General features: G+C 42.1%; 1 protein-coding gene across 1 annotated transcript in view; it reads left to right on the top strand.

Annotated features, from left to right (window-relative positions):
- traf2a (Tnf receptor-associated factor 2a) overlaps positions 1-18,546 on the top strand; it is a 54,843-nt gene extending 36,297 nt beyond the window's left edge. The window contains exon 10 of the mRNA XM_079516610.1: positions 18,520-18,546. Coding sequence (XP_079372736.1) covers positions 18,520-18,537 — 18 coding nt within the window. The 3' untranslated portion in view covers positions 18,538-18,546. The remainder of the gene's footprint in view (positions 1-18,519) is intronic.
- Positions 18,547-21,846: the final 3,300 nt, after the last annotated feature.

The raw sequence follows: 21,846 nt of genomic DNA, 5'->3' as shown, positions 1-21,846 counted from the left end.
CAATAGTGGTCCCAGAATCTGTTGCCAAATGATGTTGTTTCTTAGCAATGTAAATAGCATGGCAGCTAGCTGATGTCATCATAACACTATACACAGTTTAGACGAAGTGGTCATGGTGAGCTCATTCATGAAGAGAAAGAGATGAATGGCCTTCTGTCATCCATCCAGCTAGTCATTTCCTACTATTTCCTATTCGTGCATCTATGTGAAGTGACCTGTGGCCTCCCCTAAGTCTGTTTTTCCATTCACTGTTGTCATTCCCCCCCAAAGACAGAACGGCATGATTGATTACTATCTCTGTGGCACCTCCTCCTAACTTTAGTATTTTTTACCATTACATCAAAAGTCTCTGGAGAGTGGAGAGAGGGGTCAATTCTCTTTGAGGGAGAATATAACCATTTTCTCTGAAGATGCATCTTCCTCCTGCTGTTCTTCTTTACATCTGAAAGTCAGGAATTTATACTCATTCAGTAGCCTACAATCCATAGTGTAAATGTAACTAACCCTTAATGTAACGGTTAAGGGTCTGAAACCCTTATGATTCAATGTATTATTATTATTATTATTATTACATTGTTTGCGATACAAACAATGTAAATCAATGTTGTCCTCACTAAAATTTGAGTGATGATCTTTTATTGTACCATTTAATTAGTTTGCATACGTAGGGCAGGCTATTCCTGTCAAATTATCTTGGATAAATAGAGTTCCAAGACAATGAAGACAACATATCTAATCATTATATATCACCCTCTCACAATTGGAAACACTAATTGGGGGAGGTTTAAAGGCATGTCATGATGACCATTACAGCTGAATAGGGCTCTAAAACACTTGCCTTTAGCCTTGAGGTGATTTATCTTATCAAATTAGGAGTGTTGAGGCAGGCACTGGGACCTGTTTCAAAGCCTCCCTCTACACTGTAAAACCAAAAGCTTGATGGATTCATTACACGTCCAGCTTCTTTTCATCTCTTTAATTGCGGCAATTAATCACAGTTAACCCCCTTCCCCGACCCACTTCCACACACACTAACTACACACCCTCCACTCAAGGCTGAGCAGTCACCTCTGCGCTAATAAGCCAGAAGTAACAGTTCTATTACTAAAAGGTGCTATGGCCTATAGGCCTATTGCTATTATTTAATAAATAGTCAGTATAATTTATTATCATGCAGTCCAGATTTCCAATCATCTTCCTAGTGCTACAATGGCAATTCTTCCTTTGTTTTAACCACTGCAGCTCTACTTGATAGTTGATACTTTGTTGTACGATGGAGTTGCATGAAAATAGCCAATCTACAATATTCACAATGTGTCGCATTGTGAGCTTATAGACCTGCAATTTATTTTTCAGATTTTTCTTTTAATATCACGTATAATGAATTATGTCCACAATAGGGACACCCGGTCGAAAGTGGTTGAGGTAGTCGTATAACTGCCTCCAGTCTACACTCACGTACGTACAGTGACTTGGCAAAAGTATTGCCTGCCATCAGAAAACATTTTCAGAAGTTCTGTAATGATTAGATGTTTTAACGTGGCAGTGGCAGACAAAGCTCCATGTAGGATAGTTCTGTAATGATTAGATGTTTTAACGTGGCAGTGGCAGACACAGCTCCATGTAGGATAGTTCTGTAATGATTAGATGTTTTAACGTGGCAGTGGCAGACACAGCTCCATGTAGGATGATGTCATGTGCTTTCTCACTGCTCTGGAGGTCAGAGAGCCTACGGGGAGGAAGAAGGAGGTGGGGGGTGTCCTGGAATCCAATCTGCCTGCCCTCCCTTCTCCCTTCTCCCCACGTCTGCAATTGTAGTTTAGACTCTTGTGAAATTGAGATGAATTTCTAGGCTATTTAAGCAGAGACCAACCGGCTTCTCTCCTCAACTCTCCTGGGAGCAAAGAAACTCTTGAAAAGTAATAATAGTGAGGGCTGGAATATGTTGTAATTGTTGGTCTCAGATCTTTTAAACGTGGTGTGCTATAGGGACAGGACCTGGTGTTGAGTACTGGTGTCTGACATTTGTCTGACACTATGTCTCAGAAATAAATGATTATAATGATATCTCTTTGGCAACTCCCCTTAAAATGTGGACCCGAAAGACCACTTAAGGCCATGCAACCACAATAACTGATTGTTGACCTCTCAATATGCGCATTCCAAAACATTCATGGATGTTGGATGGATGTGTTGAATTGTTCTTGTGTCATTTGGAATTTACTGGACATGATGGAGCCAGAGCCACTATATTCAGCAACGTGTTTATTTTTTCAGCATGTTAAGGACAAACAGACCCCGACAGAAGACTATAAACAAAAACAACAATCCAAGAAGTAGAACAAACAAGAGCACAGTAGAAAAAAAACAAATAGATTATCTTATGTTAGTATAGTGTTTCTCTTTTTTCTGCCAGGGCACACTTTTCATAGCCAAAAGATCCCAGGGCGCACACACACACACACACACACACACACACACACACACACACACACACACACACACTGTGTGTGTAATGCAGTGACGTCATGTGATAGCCACAGTGCAGAAGGAGCGAGTGCATTCTTCGGCAGCGGCAATCAGACGCGGCGCTGCCGCAGGGAGGGGCGGCACCTGCTGGGGAAGGTGGGGGGTTTATGACACTCCACTGCCGCTCGCTGGGGATGCACACGCAGATTAGACACACTAACGGACTGACATGCGGGAACAACAGTCGGACATGCGGTCAAAAATGCGCTGCTCCCGTGCTTGCGGTTAGGGTTAGGTAAAAGGTTAGGGTTTGAGCTAGGTTGTCGGTCTAATGACAGTCGGACCAATAGTATGTCTAAACTAAAGCCTGTTACCCTGCTTGCTTCCGCGGCAGTGCATTGGTCTTTGAGCAAGACAGGCATTGGTGTTTGAGCAAGACAGCAGTGATGAGCAGCAGCATACAGTAGAAAGCAGGAATGAGCAGTCCAACTTCCAGTTTAAATAGAGCGGTCTAAGATTGAAGTGAATGTCATTTACACATTCACTTCAATCTTAGACCGCTCTATTTAAACTGGAAGTTGGACTGCTCATGAGTGGAGCTGAGGCGGTCCAATGCTAACAACTGCACTGAGGTTTCCTGACAACTTGCTCTGCGCATGTCTGTGCCAAGCGCGACGCTCATCACTTCCTTCTGTACAATATTTCCCCCCAACTGGCCTCCGACGTTCCTTTTTTGGTCATTTATTGCCCCACTAGTCAGATTGCAAGGTAACTCTTGTTACCACCCCGAACGCCCGGGGTTATTTAATCCATTAAATCATAGCGCCTTAGCGATTTATAGCAGCGGAGCACTTTTACAGACGGACCGGATGTTATCCCGGATGTGGCTGAAGCAGCTAGATGTATAGCCAAAACACTCTAGAGGCGATCGACAACAACGGGAGGTATGATTAATTCTAACGCGACTAGCGATGGGACCGTGGTGGGCCGTTTAACACATAATCTTTGCTTAGAATTGGACGGAATGATTTAGATCAAGAGTCGTCGGCTAAACGGGGGGGGGGGGGGGGGGGCATTTTCGATGACGGCCCACTGTTCGATGTTGCGCAACAGACGCTCCCAGCCTGTGGAGCGATGCGATCGGTGCACATTGCAATTGCACAAAAGTAACACTTTTAAGAAACAAATGGAATCAAACAACTGCACCTTGCACTGTGGGATTGTTGAGTCATCAAATGTTTCTGTTGTATTTCAAATCTACTGGTTTTCTGTCAATACCAGAATGAAGCAGGGGGGAAAAAGCTATTGACTCAGTCTGAAGTTGAGCATGAATTCCCTCGATAGATCATTAGAGTGCCTGGCTTGCTGCACTACATCCTACCAAGAAGGACGACTCGGAGATGAGCTTTATTGATCAGCCTTCACCTTCCCTCCCTCACGTGGTGAAGTAATTGAAGATGAGCCAGCTTTAGCTCCGTGACCAGCCCTGTACTTACTCTCACCATACTGTATTTTTGAGGGACAAGTGAATAGCTGGAGGGCCCTTGTCTTTTTTTACAAGCTCTCAAATCGGGAACACACAGGCACTCCAGCTGGGTCTGTTTATTGTAGTGATCTGGCACTGCTAAAACATTCCAAAAGCATTTGGTATATTTGTATCATGCAAGCTGTGTCAGATTGTTAGATTCAGCAATATTTGCTCTTGTTTTGCTCTTGTTCATTAAAATATATCTATCTTATTGGTGAGCAATCTGTTCCTATGGTATTGTTCCAAGTGAAAGTACCAATCTGTGTTTATGGAAGCAGGCATTGTTCTTCGTATTGAAAATGCAGGCACGTTGATGTTGGGCTATTGCCTTACCTTAAGAACAATCGTAAATTCACTCTTCTCTCTATGCAAACTAAACCTTTTCTGAAATGTGTGTGCTATATATGACTATCAATTATGTGCCTCAATGACTTAACTTGTAATTGAAAATAACAGAACTACTCCAGCTATTCAGTACTGAGAAAGTGACTTTGGTTTGCAATCCGCTCAACTATGGCAGTTTTTTCCAAATACTGTACTTAGTTTGGTGCCCGAAGGTGTAGCACAAATGGCCAAGGCAGCAAAATAACAACGCTTGATCATTCATGGTTTATAAATAGAAGGCATCCCATTCTGTAGCAGCGCCCCTTTGTTGTTTCCTATCAGCTGGGCGGTGATGTCACTGGACCGGGGGAAGCCCTTGGTCTGCCGTCTTAAGCTAGTGGAACAAAGCCATGTCGGGGAAAGGGGTGGGGAGGACACAGAGAGGGACAGGGGAGCCCAGCTGTCTGCCTCACAGAGCCACCATTGTCCCTGTGTCACTGTTCCGAGACCTTGTTTCCTCAACTCCCCTCGTCTCACACACATATCATGGGATTACTGAAGGTCTGACTGGCTAACTGCTGCTTCCAGCCACAATCTCAGTGTCTTCCTCAGCCTTTGAAAGACATTGAACCCTGTCTCCACATGCCATAGCAGGCCAGGCATTTGTTCATCCACTTAAGAGTGAAAAAACGAGCAAGGAAGATGTGGCTGGTCAGTCTTCTTCAGTCTGTGGCCCTCGTCCAATCTTCAGTCTTCAGTCTTCTAGTGTGTTGACCTCTCCCATGTGTTCTTCTGAGACCAATGAGCATAGGATTAGAGGTATATTGAATAGGGATTTACTTAAGAACCACAGAGCTTTGGGATTATATGAGATTATGGATCATCTCGATATACTGTGTTGAATATTCTGAGATACTAAGTGAGAGATGCGTAACAGTAAAGAAATGTACTGTTTTTGCATAATTTACTACTACTTCTCCTATTTCACAATTTGTATGCAGGGGTTGACACTAAGGTCTTAGAGCCAGAGGCGCTCTTGCCCAAAAGGTGCCCAGTTGACTGAAAAGTACATTTTCCATTATAAAATGAAAGGTTTGCGCTCAAATTAATGTTAAATCCAATGGATAACTGCAGAGTGACGACACTTTGTCACTTTTAAAAGCCAGAATTAGTGCAACTGCTAGTTGTAAAAAGGTAGCATATTGTTCTTCATGAATTGCACATTCACAGTCACATTCAGCATATGTGACAAAGACAGTTCCATCCGGCAGAGTGGACACAGCGAAAACAAAGAGGCTGGGTATGCAATATTAATCAATACTGAACAACTATGTGATATATTTATTGGCTACAATGAAAACAAGCTGCGACAGTCCTGTCTGTCCTGCCTGTTCCCAGTTCCCAGCACCGGCCAGCAAAAGCCTCCTGTGGCTCGCTTATACGCCCGCCCAGAGCGCGGGAACATTTGCAAGCATCATTGGCTGTCAATCGGCCCAATCTTCAAAAGCTTGCGGGAATCCAGTGACGTCAATCTCAGAACGTCTAACTGGTATCCCAGTCTCAAAAACAGACGGCACCCAAATGGCTAGACTGTCACAAGTGCACCATCTACCCTCACACTGAACACAGGAGCACCACAGGGTTGTGTTTTGACCCCTCTACACTACACCCTCTTCACAGATGACTGTCCCCGCTTATTGTTTCAATTCAATAAAGACTACCCTACAATTATTGGATAACAAAGAATGATGAAACACAGAGAAGAGACATGCAATGATCACAACATAGGCAAAATACAAAACAAGGAAGGACGTGGCCCTTGACTCCAGGAAAGCGAACACTCCCCACAAAAGGACACATGCTTTGCACATGCAGCGTACAGTGAACACAGCACAGGACACCATTGGGACCCAGCTACTGGACTTCAATCATGATGCTTGAAACACGCTCACAATCTATAAATGCACCATGTCTCGTGTGTGTGTGTGTGTGTGTGTGTGTGTGTGTGTGTGTGTGTGTGTGTGCGACTGTGCGTCCGTCTATAATCCACGTAACGCGAGAACCCCGTTCGTTCCACCGACTTCAAATTCAACACACCACCACAGGGAATGCAGTGTCGGTCGGACCCACGGTTGTTCAGAAGTGCCCCAAAAGGCCTCTGCCCATGCTCTGGACAGTGGCCCTCCTAGATCTCCATATATGGAGCTGGCCTGTTCTGACATCACAATATGTTCTGACATCTGCATAGACTCCATATTTGGGCATGCCTGACAAAGAACTCCATATATGGGCATAAAAGGGACACAGACATAATAACTGGGTGGGACATGCATTTCCAACTTGCATCGTTCCAAGTAGACCAACGGTGCCCAACGGACACCGCTCTAGTATCATTAAATATCCATTCCACCTTTTGGAGACACAGGAACATCACACCTCAGACTTCCAGGAAAAAAAATGACTCTTTCCCATGGCTGTCGTACAATTAAAAAATGCTGCTTTTACCCCCAATCATCTCGCCCCAATAACTGACCCACAAGCCTATACGTTTTATATTATTGAATGCACTATATGTAATTTACTGCCGGACATATCTGCAATAATTTATCGATTAACTATATTGACTTTATTTAATTACAGTAGGATTGGTGATATTGCTCTAATTGTTTGTTTTAATTCTTGTTTATTCTTTTTTAATTGTTTAATATTTTGTTATTTTTCTACACGTGCACTAAGGGTCATGTAATTACTATTTGAACAATGACAATAAGTCATACGTTTGCAGCCATGTAGTTTAAGTATCCTTAAGCAAGACATTGAACCATATGTCTGCCTGTAAAATGTGCTGTTACAACTTTTTCTTTTTTACTAATAAAGTATTCATCATCTCATTCCAGCCAATCACAATTTGCGTCCTCACCTTACATCATCATACATCATCTCATTCCGGCCAATCACAATTTGCGTCCTCAGCTTCGTCTTCATTGTTTGTGTTTACACAATGTTTGTGTTTACACAAATACTAAAAGCTGGCCATTCATTGTCAATGCACAAACCCTCAAAGCTGGCCATTCATTGTCAATGGCATTCAATATTTGTGTTAACACAATGTGCACAAACCCTCAAAGCTGAACATTGAAGGGGCTAGCGCCCCTATACAAAACTACTTGCTGAATGCCCACTTGCTCTCAATAAGGAGGAGCAGCTCAATGCTAATTAGGGTTAGGGTTAGAAAGAAATCTGATTGCATTAAACAACGTTAAACTCACTTTGCCACTCAATTTGCCACACACACACACACACACACACGCACAAACACACACACACACACACACACACACAAACAGACAGACATACAATATATGTATATCTATATCTCTGTCTGGACCTATGATATGGTAGCTGTTTAGATTCTGTGTTGATGTCTATTTGTTCCCTTCTTTGAGGTTAAATGTTTTCTGTACCCATCTATAGTTATTTTTATTTTATTGAGCCTCTACAAATGTATCACTGTATGAATCACTTTGCTTCAGCTTTATCAGTGGGCAAAGCATCATGAGTTGTCATTTTGATGTGCTTTGTCATGCCGGTCATATGCAGATCTAATGGGGGTCACATTTTAGAAGCCAGTGGTAACCTCTCATTTGACTTAAACTAATGTAAGGTGCATCGAATGGTATTGTGCAGTAGGTATGTGATGATGATTATGATGATATGCGTAAATATGAATGAATTCAATTAATTAAAAGTGAGAAAATACTAATACACAGGTTCCATCTCACTTTAACAAAATGTTGTGGACTATTCGTATAGTTCCTTAACCTGACTCCGCCAAGGCTGCCTTGATCCCGCCTCTAGCTGCCGCTGATTGGCCAGGCCGTTTTGTGGCCGGAGCATCTAGTCTGCCTGAGAGTTCCCAGATGGGAGCAGGAGGGGGGAACCCAGTGTACTCTCTGCTGCCCCATCTGGCGGAGTCAGGTTAATAGTTCCTGGCCTTTGGCCCAATACATAGGTCTGGTCCAGTGATTATCCCAGCAGAGAGAGAATAGAGGGTTGTAAATCATCTTCTCCATCTCACCCAAGACAGCAGGGCTTCCGACTCGGCTGCCACCAAACCACTACAGTAGCTCTTCCATATTTTGTTTCTGGTCTTGGGAAAGAGGCAGAGGCTGAGACAGCCATCAAGGGAGCCATCACTGTGAATGAGAAACCGGTCTTATTAGAGTGACACAGTCTGTTACGTGAAACTCTGTCTAGGTGCACTGAGTTCAGGCAATTGTGAGGCAGCTTACGTGCAGGTAAATTGGCTATTCATGTCTCATTTTTCCTGAAGGCTTTCTCTTGGTACGAAGGCCCATTGAATGAAAGGTAATTTCAGTAGTCTCATTATCCAGATATGCAATGTTTCAATTTTAGAAGAAATTCAACTTTTCTATTATAAGACCGTCCTTTTGTTACTGAAGTAGTCGATCGTTCTGTAATTTTAGAGTATCCTTTCCTTGCTTTAGCTTCTAATGCCTCCTCTACATTCTGTACATCCTGGTCTCAAGGGCTGCGATCTTTGGAGATGAGTAGGCTGCTTTGTGCTTTGGTTTCAGGTATTTGGCAGGCAAGACACATACAATATATATGAAGAGATGTAGCCTTTGTTTCTGAAGGATTAATTGCCAATTGCCATAGTGCTTGGACATTTTGGTTCCATGACATCCCTCTCAGTTTACCCGTTAAAACCGGGAAAGTATCTGGGTCATTTTCTTTTTCTTTTTTTAATACTGATTTAGAAGGCATTCGTAGAATCGACCTGGATTAAGAGAGGTAGACATTCATTGGGACGGAGCCATGGTACAGCAGCTCTTATCTCATTCTGGGGCCCAAATTTCACCTCTTTGGTGTTTGAAAAATGTTAAATTGAATGCCCAAGCCCCTCACGCATGGAATCATCTTCAGTTGGTATTCAGACTTCTTCCATTGGGACAGTTTAAACTTATGACATAATTTTGTTGTTTTTGATTGTGTTTTCTCCTTTTGTTTAGATTTTGTGTAAACAAACACCATTGGGAAAAAAAAGACCCCAGTGCTCAGTTTATCCTCCGAGAACTAAATAAATGAGGAAAAACTAACAAAAACAAACTGTATACTGTATACATTTAATCTGATACACTGACAAGATGAATGTTTTTCCTAACTCAAAACTCACTTTTGGGCTGTAGCCGACAAGTCAAGAAACAGTGCTGTACGTAACAGATGTTCTGCAGTACAACATTGGGGGCGGGGGCACCAGTGGGTGAATGGCTAGTGTTCTCAATGTCTTCACAGCATCTACGCTTTGATTCCAGCCTGTGCATGTGTTACAGCGTGGCGCAGCTCTATTCTCAGCTTCCTGAGTGAGAGAGAGACACAGGCAAAGAAATTGCCAGTGCCATATGTAATGCAGCAGCAGAGGGCAGCAGGATCTGTGGCAGAGTGGTGTCAACAGCCTGTGACACTGGGGATCGCAGCAATGATCTGACCTCTCTTATTGTAAGTCACAGAACCGTAACTAATGGGATTCCAGCTATGAAAGGATTATTATGATACACTATACCTCACCTTTGTACACCGGCTCTCCCATTTTGCATGCATATATTCTTTATCAATTTGACACACTTTGTCAGTGGCAGTCGATAATTGTGCCAACCTTCCTTCGGTGCTGCCCCTGAAAATGGGATTTAGAGTATATAGACGTTAATGTGATTCATGGGGGAAATGTGGGCATAAGGGATTCAGGGTGTCAACGGTTTTCTTTTTTCTTTTCTTCTTCCCTTTGAAGATAGTCTCATCGCTGAGAATATTAGTTTGTGGCATGCCTCAGAGGATTGCCATCCATTACGATTTTGCTGGGAAGACAGGGGATTAGCACCAGCTGTAGGCAGGAAGAAAGGACGAGTGCTGTCTGGAGTCTGTGCAATTTATTTCTTGAGGAAGTGCCTTGAGGAGAAGCCTCAACATAAACATCCCCAATGTGATTGGGAAATAATATCATGTTTGAATGAACAGAGACAACAGAGACACTTTTTAAGAGTCATTATCTTTGATGAGTTAGTCAATCTTATGTTTCCTGACATATTTGTGTTCATTATGATGATGCTTTCCTAAGTGTAAGAGGCACATTAAGAAAATATGATTGACTCAATCACACATACTTCATTTGTTCTCCAAGTAAGGAATGCCTATTGCTGCTCTGTACTCGTCGCATCACAGAAGACCTTTGATGGTGAGCTCAGGTCCAAATGGTCAATTTCAGAGTGGTATCCCCTTCTCTTAAGCACAGAGTTCTCTCGTTTCTTTATGCTTGCTTACCTCCCATCCCCTCACTCACATCTGTCAACACTCAGGCTTTTGTGAAGGGTTTGAATGCCGTGATGAGTGAAGGGAAAAGTGGGAGGACAGTGGGTAGGGATGGAGACACAGCATCACACTGGGGAACCACAATGAGAATTAGGTCATTCCCTGGGGCCGGTTCAATAAATGATTAGAAAGAAAACGCTTCAATCTGCCCCTGTTCTTCCCGTGCTACCATCCAACGCTGTGCACTCATGGAAGAGTCATTCATCTCTAATGAAAATTCTTCTGAGTGGCCCTGCTGGGTCTGCTTAGAAAAGACACTAGCTCCCATGCTAACCCTTGTCCAATTACTGCACCACTTCTCTCTCTGTTTAAAGGCTCTAGTCTTCACACGCCACTCAGCAATTTTTACTGGGGACGATCTCAGCCAGCTGTCTTTACTGGTCAGAGCCCAGAGGAAATTACCACCATTTCCTGATCTATACACACCACAAATAGCTCCCTTTGTTCTGATTCTTCCTTCACCGGGTTCTAGTCTGAACCCCTAACGGCGTTTAGAAAAATAAATGTCCACATGCTTGTTGTCATGGCAACGCTTGTCTTTCGTTCAGACGTTCTAGGAAGTTGACGATGGTGTCAGCTTTAAGCCCAATGGAGATGAGGGAAAAGAAAATCGACCATCACCCTCTCTCCCCACAAGATAAATACTGGCTTAACGAGCAGTGAACGATACGGTGGTGAAGTGCCCTTGGTCGTGCTTTGCTGATAAATGAGACTCGGGCTGCCTTTAATTGAACAAGGGAGAGATGTGCCGATTGATTCTCTCCATGGACGCTGCGTTGCACACACGACTGCACTGTGTATCCGTTGACCCTATATGTTGATAAATGATGGCAGGTCTCATGTATCAATCAAACCTTTTTATATTGCACATTTTATACATGAATGCGCTGGAATGATTTCATACGTTAAAATGCACTGGAATCTGGGCCGTGGCTCAGCGGTCCAGGCACCTTGGCTGGTAACCCAGTCTGGCAGTGTGCCGCAGGTTCGACTCCCGATCCCGACGGCCTTTACTGCATGTCATCCCCCCATCTCTCTTCCCATTTCCTGTCAGCCTACTGTCTGTCCCTCCATAAAAAATATAAAATAAAAAGCACTGGAATGCATTACATTAAAACCGGGAAAGCATCTGTGTCATTTTGGATACAAGCTCAGCTCACAGCGCGGCACAAAGTGCCTTGTACATGTGCTATTCTTTTTTCTGTGTGTTTGAAAAACTGCGTGAGAAAAAAGTGATTTAGGAGGCATTTGTAGAATTCTCAGCCACACAAAAACAACAACATGTACAGTAAGGGAAATAATACGATGAATTAGAAATGAGCATCAATAATAAAATAAAAACATTCCTAGGTGAAGTTAAGGTTAGAAAGTTAGGAGCCACGTACTGCATACTAAGCACACTCTCTCTTGCCTGATTCCCATAAGCATCATGAAGGCCCTTCTCCTCACAGTCACTGACCTCCTTCTCTAATAGATGTTCCATGGAAACCCAGCGTAAGAGATATAGCCTCGCAAGCATATTCTGCAAGCCCCTGAAAACCACAATGCATGCTTGCAATTTGTTTGCATATACAGTATATGTATTCCCTGTAACGCATTGTATCATGTTACAGTTTCCTTCTGTAATAAACTTTGATTAACGTTTTTCCTTCTGGCCCGCTTTCCTCACACCATGATCTCATTTAGGTATGTGAGGTGAGTTGATTCATGCATTGCTCAAATAAACAACTGTACATACTAGGCCACAATAATAAATTAAATAGCATTATGCTAGTAACAAGTAACAACAAATATATACTGTAGCATTTAGCCATTATCAGTCTTGTTGTGCTGTGCTGTGTAGAGTCTGACTGCGGTGTTAGGATTGCTGATTTTGGGGAGCAGTGGATGTTGTATGTGTCATCTCCTTCACCTGTTGTTGCACCACCTCCTTCCTGCCTGTACACAACACAAGAAGTAGTCCAGACATGGAGTGTAAATAGTATAGATGCTAACCAGGTTGATGTCACTACTGAGGCCAGAGTACAAGCAGAAAACAAGACATTTGTGGTGATGACAGGGACTTCCTGCTCTCCCAGAGGAGCGGGTTGTGGTGCATTTTTGGAGAACCACTGATTATTTCCCATTCAGCAACACAATGTTGGATGTCCAGCTGATGGCCTCCATATATGGATATATCGCTGATGACACGAGACAGCCAAATATCATCAATGTGCCCCATAGTGTTGTCAAATACTGACTTTGTGTTAGTTAAGACTTAACTCTTGGATTGAATTGAATACTTTTATTGAGCAAAAAATGTGTTGAGCAAAACATTTTATATCTGAAGCATAGTTTGGCGTCGGGGCTCTGCCTTTATTAATTCCCTGTAAGCATGGACATTTTGTAATGAAATAGAATGACAGGGAGTGAAATAAGGACAATATAGAAACGGAGTCTACAGGGGGATTGCGAAACTTCATAGGGCTGTGGCAGACAGGGAGACAGAGGCGGCAGCAGCAGCAGAGCAGCAAGGCGGAGAAGTGAAGAATGATCAGATAGGCAGGGAAGTTTAAATGGCCCGCACTGATCAGGTGAAGGGTGCATATGACTTGTTGTCACCTGATCAGGATTTGGCGCGCTGCCTTGAGTTGTGGGCTGGCCATCACATATCTTGCAGTGATGTATATACAGCTCCATCTCAATGAATTAGAAACCAAATCAAAGCAAACCTGGGCTTCCATAACACCTCAACAGTGACAAAGGCTGATCACCTCCATGCCACGCCACATTGATGAAAAAATTAGTTCAAAAGTAGCCCAGACCAAGTATTGACTGCATACATTAATATACTTTTCAGATGGTCGGCATTTCTCGTTTAAAAAAAATTGATTTTCATGAGCTGTATGCCATAATCATCAAGATGAAAACAAAAAAAGGTTTTAAATACTTCACTGTATGCACAAAAAATGATTTTTTTACACAATATTCTAATTCATTGAGATGGAGCTGTATATACAGAACAGCTTGATGTGATCAACTCTGGTAAAAGGCCTTAGACGTGTCAGATTCTTTGCTGTTTGGCGTTGGTGGTTGCTAGCCAAGAGCGTGGTGCATTTATATAGCGTAGTTATCTAAAGCGCTTTATACATTGTGCATTTCATTCACCCATTCACACACTTCATACATTCATACACCGATGGCAGAGGACACCATGCAAGGCACCAACCTGCACATCAGGAGCAATTAGGGGTTCAGCGTCTTGCTCAAGGACACTTCGACACCAACTCTGGGGGAGCTCGGGATCGAACTGGAAACCTCACGGTTTTCGCATCCGGCTGTTCTACCGGCCACTCTACCCCTGAGCCACTGCTGTGTGGCTTTAAGAAGGATGGTTGTGGTTTTGCACTTGGGGAGGCATGGTTTTTGGCCCAAAGGTGCATCATAAGATGTTTTGAATTGTTGATATGCACCTTGAGTCACAACTGGCACACCACTGCAGTTTTTGTGCCATGATTTTGTGACAGAAAAGATCACAGAAAACAAATCAATCAATGTGACAATATGAAACCAACCAAATCAGAATGTGCCAGTTATGCAACGTCAGTTTCCTGTCAAGTCCAAATTATTTTCTTAGATGACAAAATCATGGCACAAAAACTGCAGTGGTGTGCCAGTTGTGACTCAAGGTGCATATCAACAATTCAAAACATCTTATGATGCACCTTTGGGCCAAAAACCATGCCTCCCCAAGTGCAAAACCACAACCATCCTTCTTAAAGCCACACAGCAGTGGCTCAGGGGTAGAGTGGCCGGTAGAACAGCCGGATGCGAAAACCGTGAGGTTTCCAGTTCGATACCGAGCTCCCCCAGAGTTGGTGTCGAAGTGTCCTTGAGCAAGACGCTGAACCCCTAATTGCTCCTGATGTGCTCACTGTTTAGTTCCTGGTCTGTATCTACATATTCTGTACTTTGGGGTTAATAAGAACAAAGCAACCTTTGGGCAGTGAAAGTATTAATAATTGCAAACTTTATCTCATGTGTATATAAGTACAAACCTTGCTCACAGAGGCAGGACAGGTTGGTAATCGGGTTATGATAATCCATCTCGTCAACAGTGCAACTGAATGCTAAACGAAGGCTTAGTTCAACGAAAAAGCTTTGAAACTCATAAATCTGAAGGATTAAGACAAGTATCCTTGACAAAAAGACATTTTGAGTGCACCAGTGCAGCACCCACAAAGGTGGAGATGATTTTCTGCTCATGAGGATAGGATATTTAACACAAACACTGACAGCAAGAGGTGTAAAAAGCTACGCCTCTTTACTTACCCCTCAAGTATGACGTAAGAGCAAAATGGCCACTGTTTGAATAGTCAGTGCATGTCTGTAAATGACTTGCAGTGCAATGATGATAATCAAGTTGAAGTTTGAAGGGGAGCAGCAGTTTAACCAAAGTTCATTTCGTTATCCCAGGAGAATGCTGTGAATGGGAACTTGAATTGCAGCTCTCCATGGGATCATTATTGGTTCTACAGTACAGTATGTGTCTGTAATGCAGCTTTGCAGAACATAAAAGGCAGCCTATTGAATTTACTTATTGTGGTTCATCCTACACAACGTTGCTCCGCGGTGACGGAACGTCCTTCTCCCTCAGACTGCAGATGATTGATTACAGGCATGGCTTGATAATGTAGATAAAATGCTAAACAAAAAATGCAGATGACAAAATGATAATCGCAAAATGATAAAATGTAGTACTAAAAATATCTCAAAGTGCAATGACATTCAAGGTCTGCCCAGAACGTGAGATACCTCCAACTGCCAGACACTTCTCTTTGTTGCTGTAGATTCTGGATACATTGATGTAGGAAAATGTAAATTATGAATTTCATTATCAGTAGTTTTCTCTTTCTCTCACACACACACACACACACACACACACACACACACACACACACACACACACACACACACACACACACACACACACACACACACACACACACAAGAGAGAGATAGATAGATAGATGATGGTGCTGATATATGTACTTCCAGGATATACTCCTGGGAATATTGGGATATCCTGTTAATATTTTCTTTTATTTATGACATTCTGTTCAATTTATACTTTTTTGTGGGCTTGACTGTGTTTCACATTGTATTTTCATGTCTTTTTGTATGTTCACTTTGTATGAAAATGTTACAAATCATTTCAATGGCCTATCAGGTGATCACTTGACCTGTGCATTGCATTCATTGAAATTTAGATGGTTTCTCTGTTGTGCCAAACCAGGCTCGGCCGGCCCAGGCCTGCCTCGAACCTGCCTTGAATCTTAACATTTATGTACGCACATTCCCACTAGGAAGAAATTCCACTTAAACATTTTCAAATCAGCCTCATAGTGGCGCTATAACAGGCCAATTCCTGTTTTTACCTATTACTGCACCGATCTATCTACAACTTTGTATGCGCCCTCCCTAGAGGCCAAGGAATAACCTTTGCCCTGCATTTTTTGCATCTGCCAGTTATAGTGCTAACCTGACTCTGCCAGATTGCGGCAGTATTGAGTTCACAAGTTCCCTCCTCCTGCCTGCATCTGGGCTCTCTCAGGCAGAAACGATGAACCGGAAACAGCGGGACAAAAATCTGATATCTCCATAATAATTTCGAGTAAGCGGCCGTATATCACTCTGAACAAAACTGGTTCGGAGTCGTCTCTGCCTGAGAGAGCCCAGACTCTCCCTTCTGGCTGCATGGAAATGTTGTCCAGCAGGGGGAGTGGTTTCACCAGGCTATTATAGTGCCAGGCTATTAAAGAAATGCAAAACGCATTTCTTTATATTACTCGCACAGATTTTATCCATAAATCACGCAACACTATCTCTATACTCATGTGTTCAACACAGATCTGTTTGATTTTTCATATATTACTCCTACACATTTTGTCCAAACATCATAAATGCTATTATCCTGTTTTGTAATGTGTGCACGCTTGCCTGTGCATTTCAGATGGGGGGAGGTTGACCTATACCTAATTTCGGAGTGGCAGTGTTTCGATTTCGGAGTGTGGGGCTGTTCGTAAAGGCGGACGTCGGAATGGTGATATTTCGGAAAGGTGGTCCGTCGGAATGCCAGTCTGAAGAAGAGCAGTGTGCTCAAAACGTCGCTCAGCCCACTCAGTTGGTACCAAAAATAGATGTGCAACATGGAGCTTACAGTGTGCAAATATTTATTTTGTTTCTAATAATATGTCTAACAAGGCACTTTGTTCATTCATTGAATGAGTCACAAAGCATGTGTCGTACTTTTGGACAGTGTCCAAGAGTCTTTGGACATTCTTGATAATAATCTTGAGTCAAGATGATTCAGAATGTCCAAAGATTCAATGAACACATGTATGTTAAATTAATTGGAGGATAGGTGAATCACAACCCATAAAATATTCACTGTCTCCTGGCTGGGAGCAGGAGTACCATGGAATGGAAACCTTTACGTACTCAACAGATGCTTGCCAACCACATTGGTTAGTCAGACAGAGGGACTTTGCCAGATGAAAAATAAAGTAGCAGGATTACAACCTGTTGCGTCTGCATGACCAGACAGTGACCTGGTAGACATGGGAAATTCTTCTGTCTGTCATTCTGTTTCTTTTTATCTCTCTGTCTACAGTAGCTCTGCCTAACATGCAGTCAGATGCTTTTCACCTGATAATGGAATTGGTTTTTTTTTTAGCTGCTAATACGTATGTACTTTTACTTATGCAGAATTCTTAATGCAGGACTTTTGTTTGTAATGGAGTATTTTGTATATCACATGGTGGCCTGTGAGTTATGTGAAACCACAGCATAGAATACATTTGGACTCGTGTGAAGTGAGGGATGCCTTTTTGCTATTTTTTTTTGCTTTTCTATGAATTCTCTGGTGCTGTTTCAATTGACTGTTTCTTATGAAGCTTTTTCAACATTGGTTACAATTGTAGTGTTTCTTTCCTTTATCCATCCTGGCTTGTTTCTTGTATGAAACGAAATTTGTTACAAGATGTATTTATGTCGTAATTACGTCTTACGTTGTAATTTACTGCCCTAAAGAAACATTAAAGTTCATATACTTGGTTGGCAAACGATTAACGCCATAAGTGCCCTAAACAAACATTAAATGTCTTCGCAGAAAATAGCTGATCTACAATCGTTGCTAGTCAAGAGACGTTGCTAGTCAAGAGACGTTGCTAGTCAAGAGACTCGCAACGTGATATGTTGTCAGCTTGAAGATCTGCTATTTTGCGAAAATGTTTCTCCCAGAATAGGGATAGGCCTACTGGGGTCCAGGTGGTTAAGTTGTTAGGTAAAGTTGCTGCATTCAAAGCCAAACTGGAGCTCGGTGGACGTCATGTGTACTGTACAGTGGCAAACTTTTTAAATGAAGAACGAACAAAGCAGTGAAATTAATTCATACAAGTTACAGCTTCAGTTAGAAAATAGACTCATAAATATATATCTAATGAAATAAAGGAACATTTCAGATAACAATAAACATGTAACAATAAAAATGTCCCCATTATGTATGTAAGTATAAAGAGTAAAATTATATATGGATTGTGGGTTAATAAATTATATAGGCCTACATACTGTATATAGTTCTATCAATTTGCGACGATCGACTGAAAAGTGTCACTGCAGCGCTCCAAGCCCATTCTCCAGGGTGGTGGGCAGGAACTTTACCCCTAAACCACCCGGACAGGGCTATATATTACTGTTTTTCTTTCTGCTCTTTTTGAAAGGGCAATGTCAGATGTCCTATTTCTCTCTCTCTCTCTCTCTCTCTCCCTCAGTGTACCTGCTGCCTTTAATCAGGCCCACCGTATCCATACTGAAAGAGACTTATGCTCAGCCTGTTCCTGGAGAGGAAACCTGAGGATGAAGGTCTCCCCAGGGCCTCCCCAAGCTATCCTGGAACGTCCCCCTACGACATGATGGGTGAGTCTTCTGTTTGCTCTCTCTAGCAGGTGTGTAGTTGATGATGAAACCATATGAGCAGAGCACAACAATGCGGGACCGGATGGCATCTTCTGTAATACCAATGGAGAGGTGTGCATAGTTGAGATGCATGACACATCACTGGCCTTGATCTTTGACCTCTTACTACCAAAGTGCACACAAGAGAGAAGAGAGAAGTGTGTGAACACAGAGCCACCGAGTACTAAACAAAACAAATGGCTCTTGTTTGGTCTTCCTTTCTCTACTCTCGTGTGTTGCATGCACTGCTATCCTGGCCAAGACTCCATTGACCAGATATATAGTATAGTTCCAAAACTAACAACAAATAAGGATACAACACAATTTGAAAACATAATTGTATGTGCAAAGGCCTTTGGCGCATTAGATGTTTCACAAAAAACATTTGTCTTAAATGATTATTTGATCTCTTCACCTTAGGGTGTCAACATAGAATTATTGCATATTTTAGATTTTTAAATGTTCCTTTTTCAAATAGTGAAATATTTCAGATTATAATTATTTTAAAAACAAAACAAAACACAGATGTTGTAGCCCAGTGCATGATTATACAATTCTAACAAAGAGATGCCAATGATCAACAAAATAATATTTAAGTTGAACCAAATGAATTAACAGTTGTGTAATGGGAATAAAACTGGCTAAGGAACAACCATTCTAAAAAGGTGAGGTTGCTGAAGACTAAAATATCTTACACCATGGCAAGAGTGAGCATAGCAACAGCAGACATGGTGGTCATCCTGCCTCAGCAAGGTCTGACAGGCAGAGATTTTGAAGCAGACAAGTGTTTCCAGATGTTCTGTCCAAGCACTTCCGCAGAAGCACAAAGACACGGGCAGGGTTGAGGACCGGAAAGGCAGTGGTTGGTCTGAGGAAAATGAGTGCAGCAGATGAAGGACACATCAAACTGAATTCCCTTCACGAGAGGAAGATGTCCATCAGCACCATCAGCTCAGAACTGGCAGAAACCATTGGGAGCATAAGAAACTCACCTACTGTATGCATGAAAAGACAACTATGGTGTAGAACATTTGGCAGCAGGTGCTCTCAACTAATGAGTCAGAATGTTGGCTCTAACAGAAGGCAGATTTTGATCCATCATGCAATACCATCAGCGAGGCATCCTTTTGCAGCATTATGACGCCAAACATAAAACCAGTCATAAAGCACTATATTCAGCGAACAGAAGGACACGGAGTCCTGCAAAAGATGGTACAGTATGGCCCCCACAAAGCTCTGATCTCAAAATCATTGAGTCAGTCTGAAATTACATGAAGAGACTGAAGCCTAAATGATTTGCGGTATTATGTGCAAATTTGACTCCTCCCGGAAATACTCACAGGAGCGAAAACATAATCCATCACCCAACCTGTCGAGGATAATAAAACAATACAAAGGACATGGAAAAAGACATCACACAACAGATAACAGACACAAATGAGCGTGAGGAACAATACTTACTGTTATTAACAGTAAGTAATGAAAATAAAACAAGAATAGTATGATTTCCCTTTTTTCAGTCTGTGTTTTATTCCCACTCCCGACCCTTTCTCCTTACACATGTATGTATTTTTAGGATCCATGCATCACACATGTGCTTAGACATGTCATGCCTATTATCGCGTGACAAAAATAGTCATCTGGAAAGAGAAAGACCGCTCTTCCAGCATTTATGTTAATGTTGGCATACTGTAGGCTGTGTATAATTGCTACAAGGTATGTCAGATATAAGTGTAACCCTTTATGCTATAGGTTCAAACGCTCTGTGTGTCAGCTGCATAAGAGAATGAGCTCAATGTGGAACATTTGTGGTTATTAAAATGTGTGACGATGAGATGTGCATGGCCGTTGTCGTGTGTGTGTGTGTGTGTGTGTGTGTGTGTGTGTGTGTGTGTGTGTGTGTGTGTGTGTGTGTGTGTGTGTGTGTGTGTGTGTGTGTGTGTGTGTGTGTGTGTGTGTGTGTGTGTGTGTGTGTGTGTGAGCGACTGAGTGAATGTGTGACTCACACAATGTGGTAATCGTACATGGGTCAAGTTGTCTAAAAGCTGAAACACACCAAAGCTTTATAGGGTATTTTAACGTGTAACGTTGTTCAAGCTAGACTGGACACTCTAGTGTTGTATTACCTGTTAAACGACTGAACTGAGGAAATATGTCCAGATGGATTCCTCATCTCCAAAGCTGACCCGGTTCCTTAGTTCCAGTTTCCTTGACATGGACATCTGACTGGACTGATGGTTGTTTTTTATTATGATGTATTATACTTGTATTGTTCCCTCCAGAAAATACCATTGATATATTGCAGATATATTTACTACAATCCTGCTGATACAGAATTATTCTGGTTTTCATCTATTCGGCATCCAATTTAGACCTAGGAGAGGTAGTTAGACGCAAGAAAATAAATCTTGCAGTAGACTTCTAGACCAGTGGTTCTCAACCTTTTCTGGATTAGGGCCCACTTGAAAATCCCCAAAGTGTTTGTGGCCCACCCATCTGACCACTCATGGTCAGATCAGATGTTTGTTTTAATGATCTATCCCGGCACCGAGGTTCCAATGCCGATCCCGACGACCTTTTGCTGCGTGTCACTCCCCGTCTCTCTCTTCTGTCTATAGTATCTACTGTATACTATCAATATAGGCAGGAAAAACAAAAACATCTATCAATTGATTGGATCATTGAAACTAACAGTAACAAAGTATACTTTAAGATCCTATTTATCTGTATCACAATGGAAACATTTCTTTCAAGGTTCTAAAGAAAGAATACGACTGGAAGTCAACTAGAAGTCCAGTATTACAGTAACTGCAAGAGCCACTGATTTACTCCTTGCAACCTGAGGACCAATGTTTCTTGTCTCTACTGTTGTGGGGAGTCCTAATAGCATGGTACTTAAATAGTTCAGTAAATCTGTATGACAAGCAGTTTAGATGTGGATATTAGGGGACTGGAACAATGTGATATACCATAATAAATTATACAATTGATTAGTAATCAATATAAGTCGGCCTAAGTATAAAACATATAAGTAAGTCAAAATCAGTAAAGTAATAGACTAGATTGCACCGTGATAACTAAATTGAATGTTGTATCATGTTTTCATTCATGCAAATGTGAAGATGGAACTTGTACTGTACAGG

Source organism: Electrona antarctica, assembly GCF_951216825.1.
Source record: "Electrona antarctica genome assembly, chromosome: 12".
NCBI lineage: Eukaryota > Metazoa > Chordata > Actinopteri > Myctophiformes > Myctophidae > Electrona > Electrona antarctica.
The sequence above is the reverse complement of the archived record's forward strand: the minus strand, read 5'-3'. Positions and strand labels throughout refer to the sequence as shown.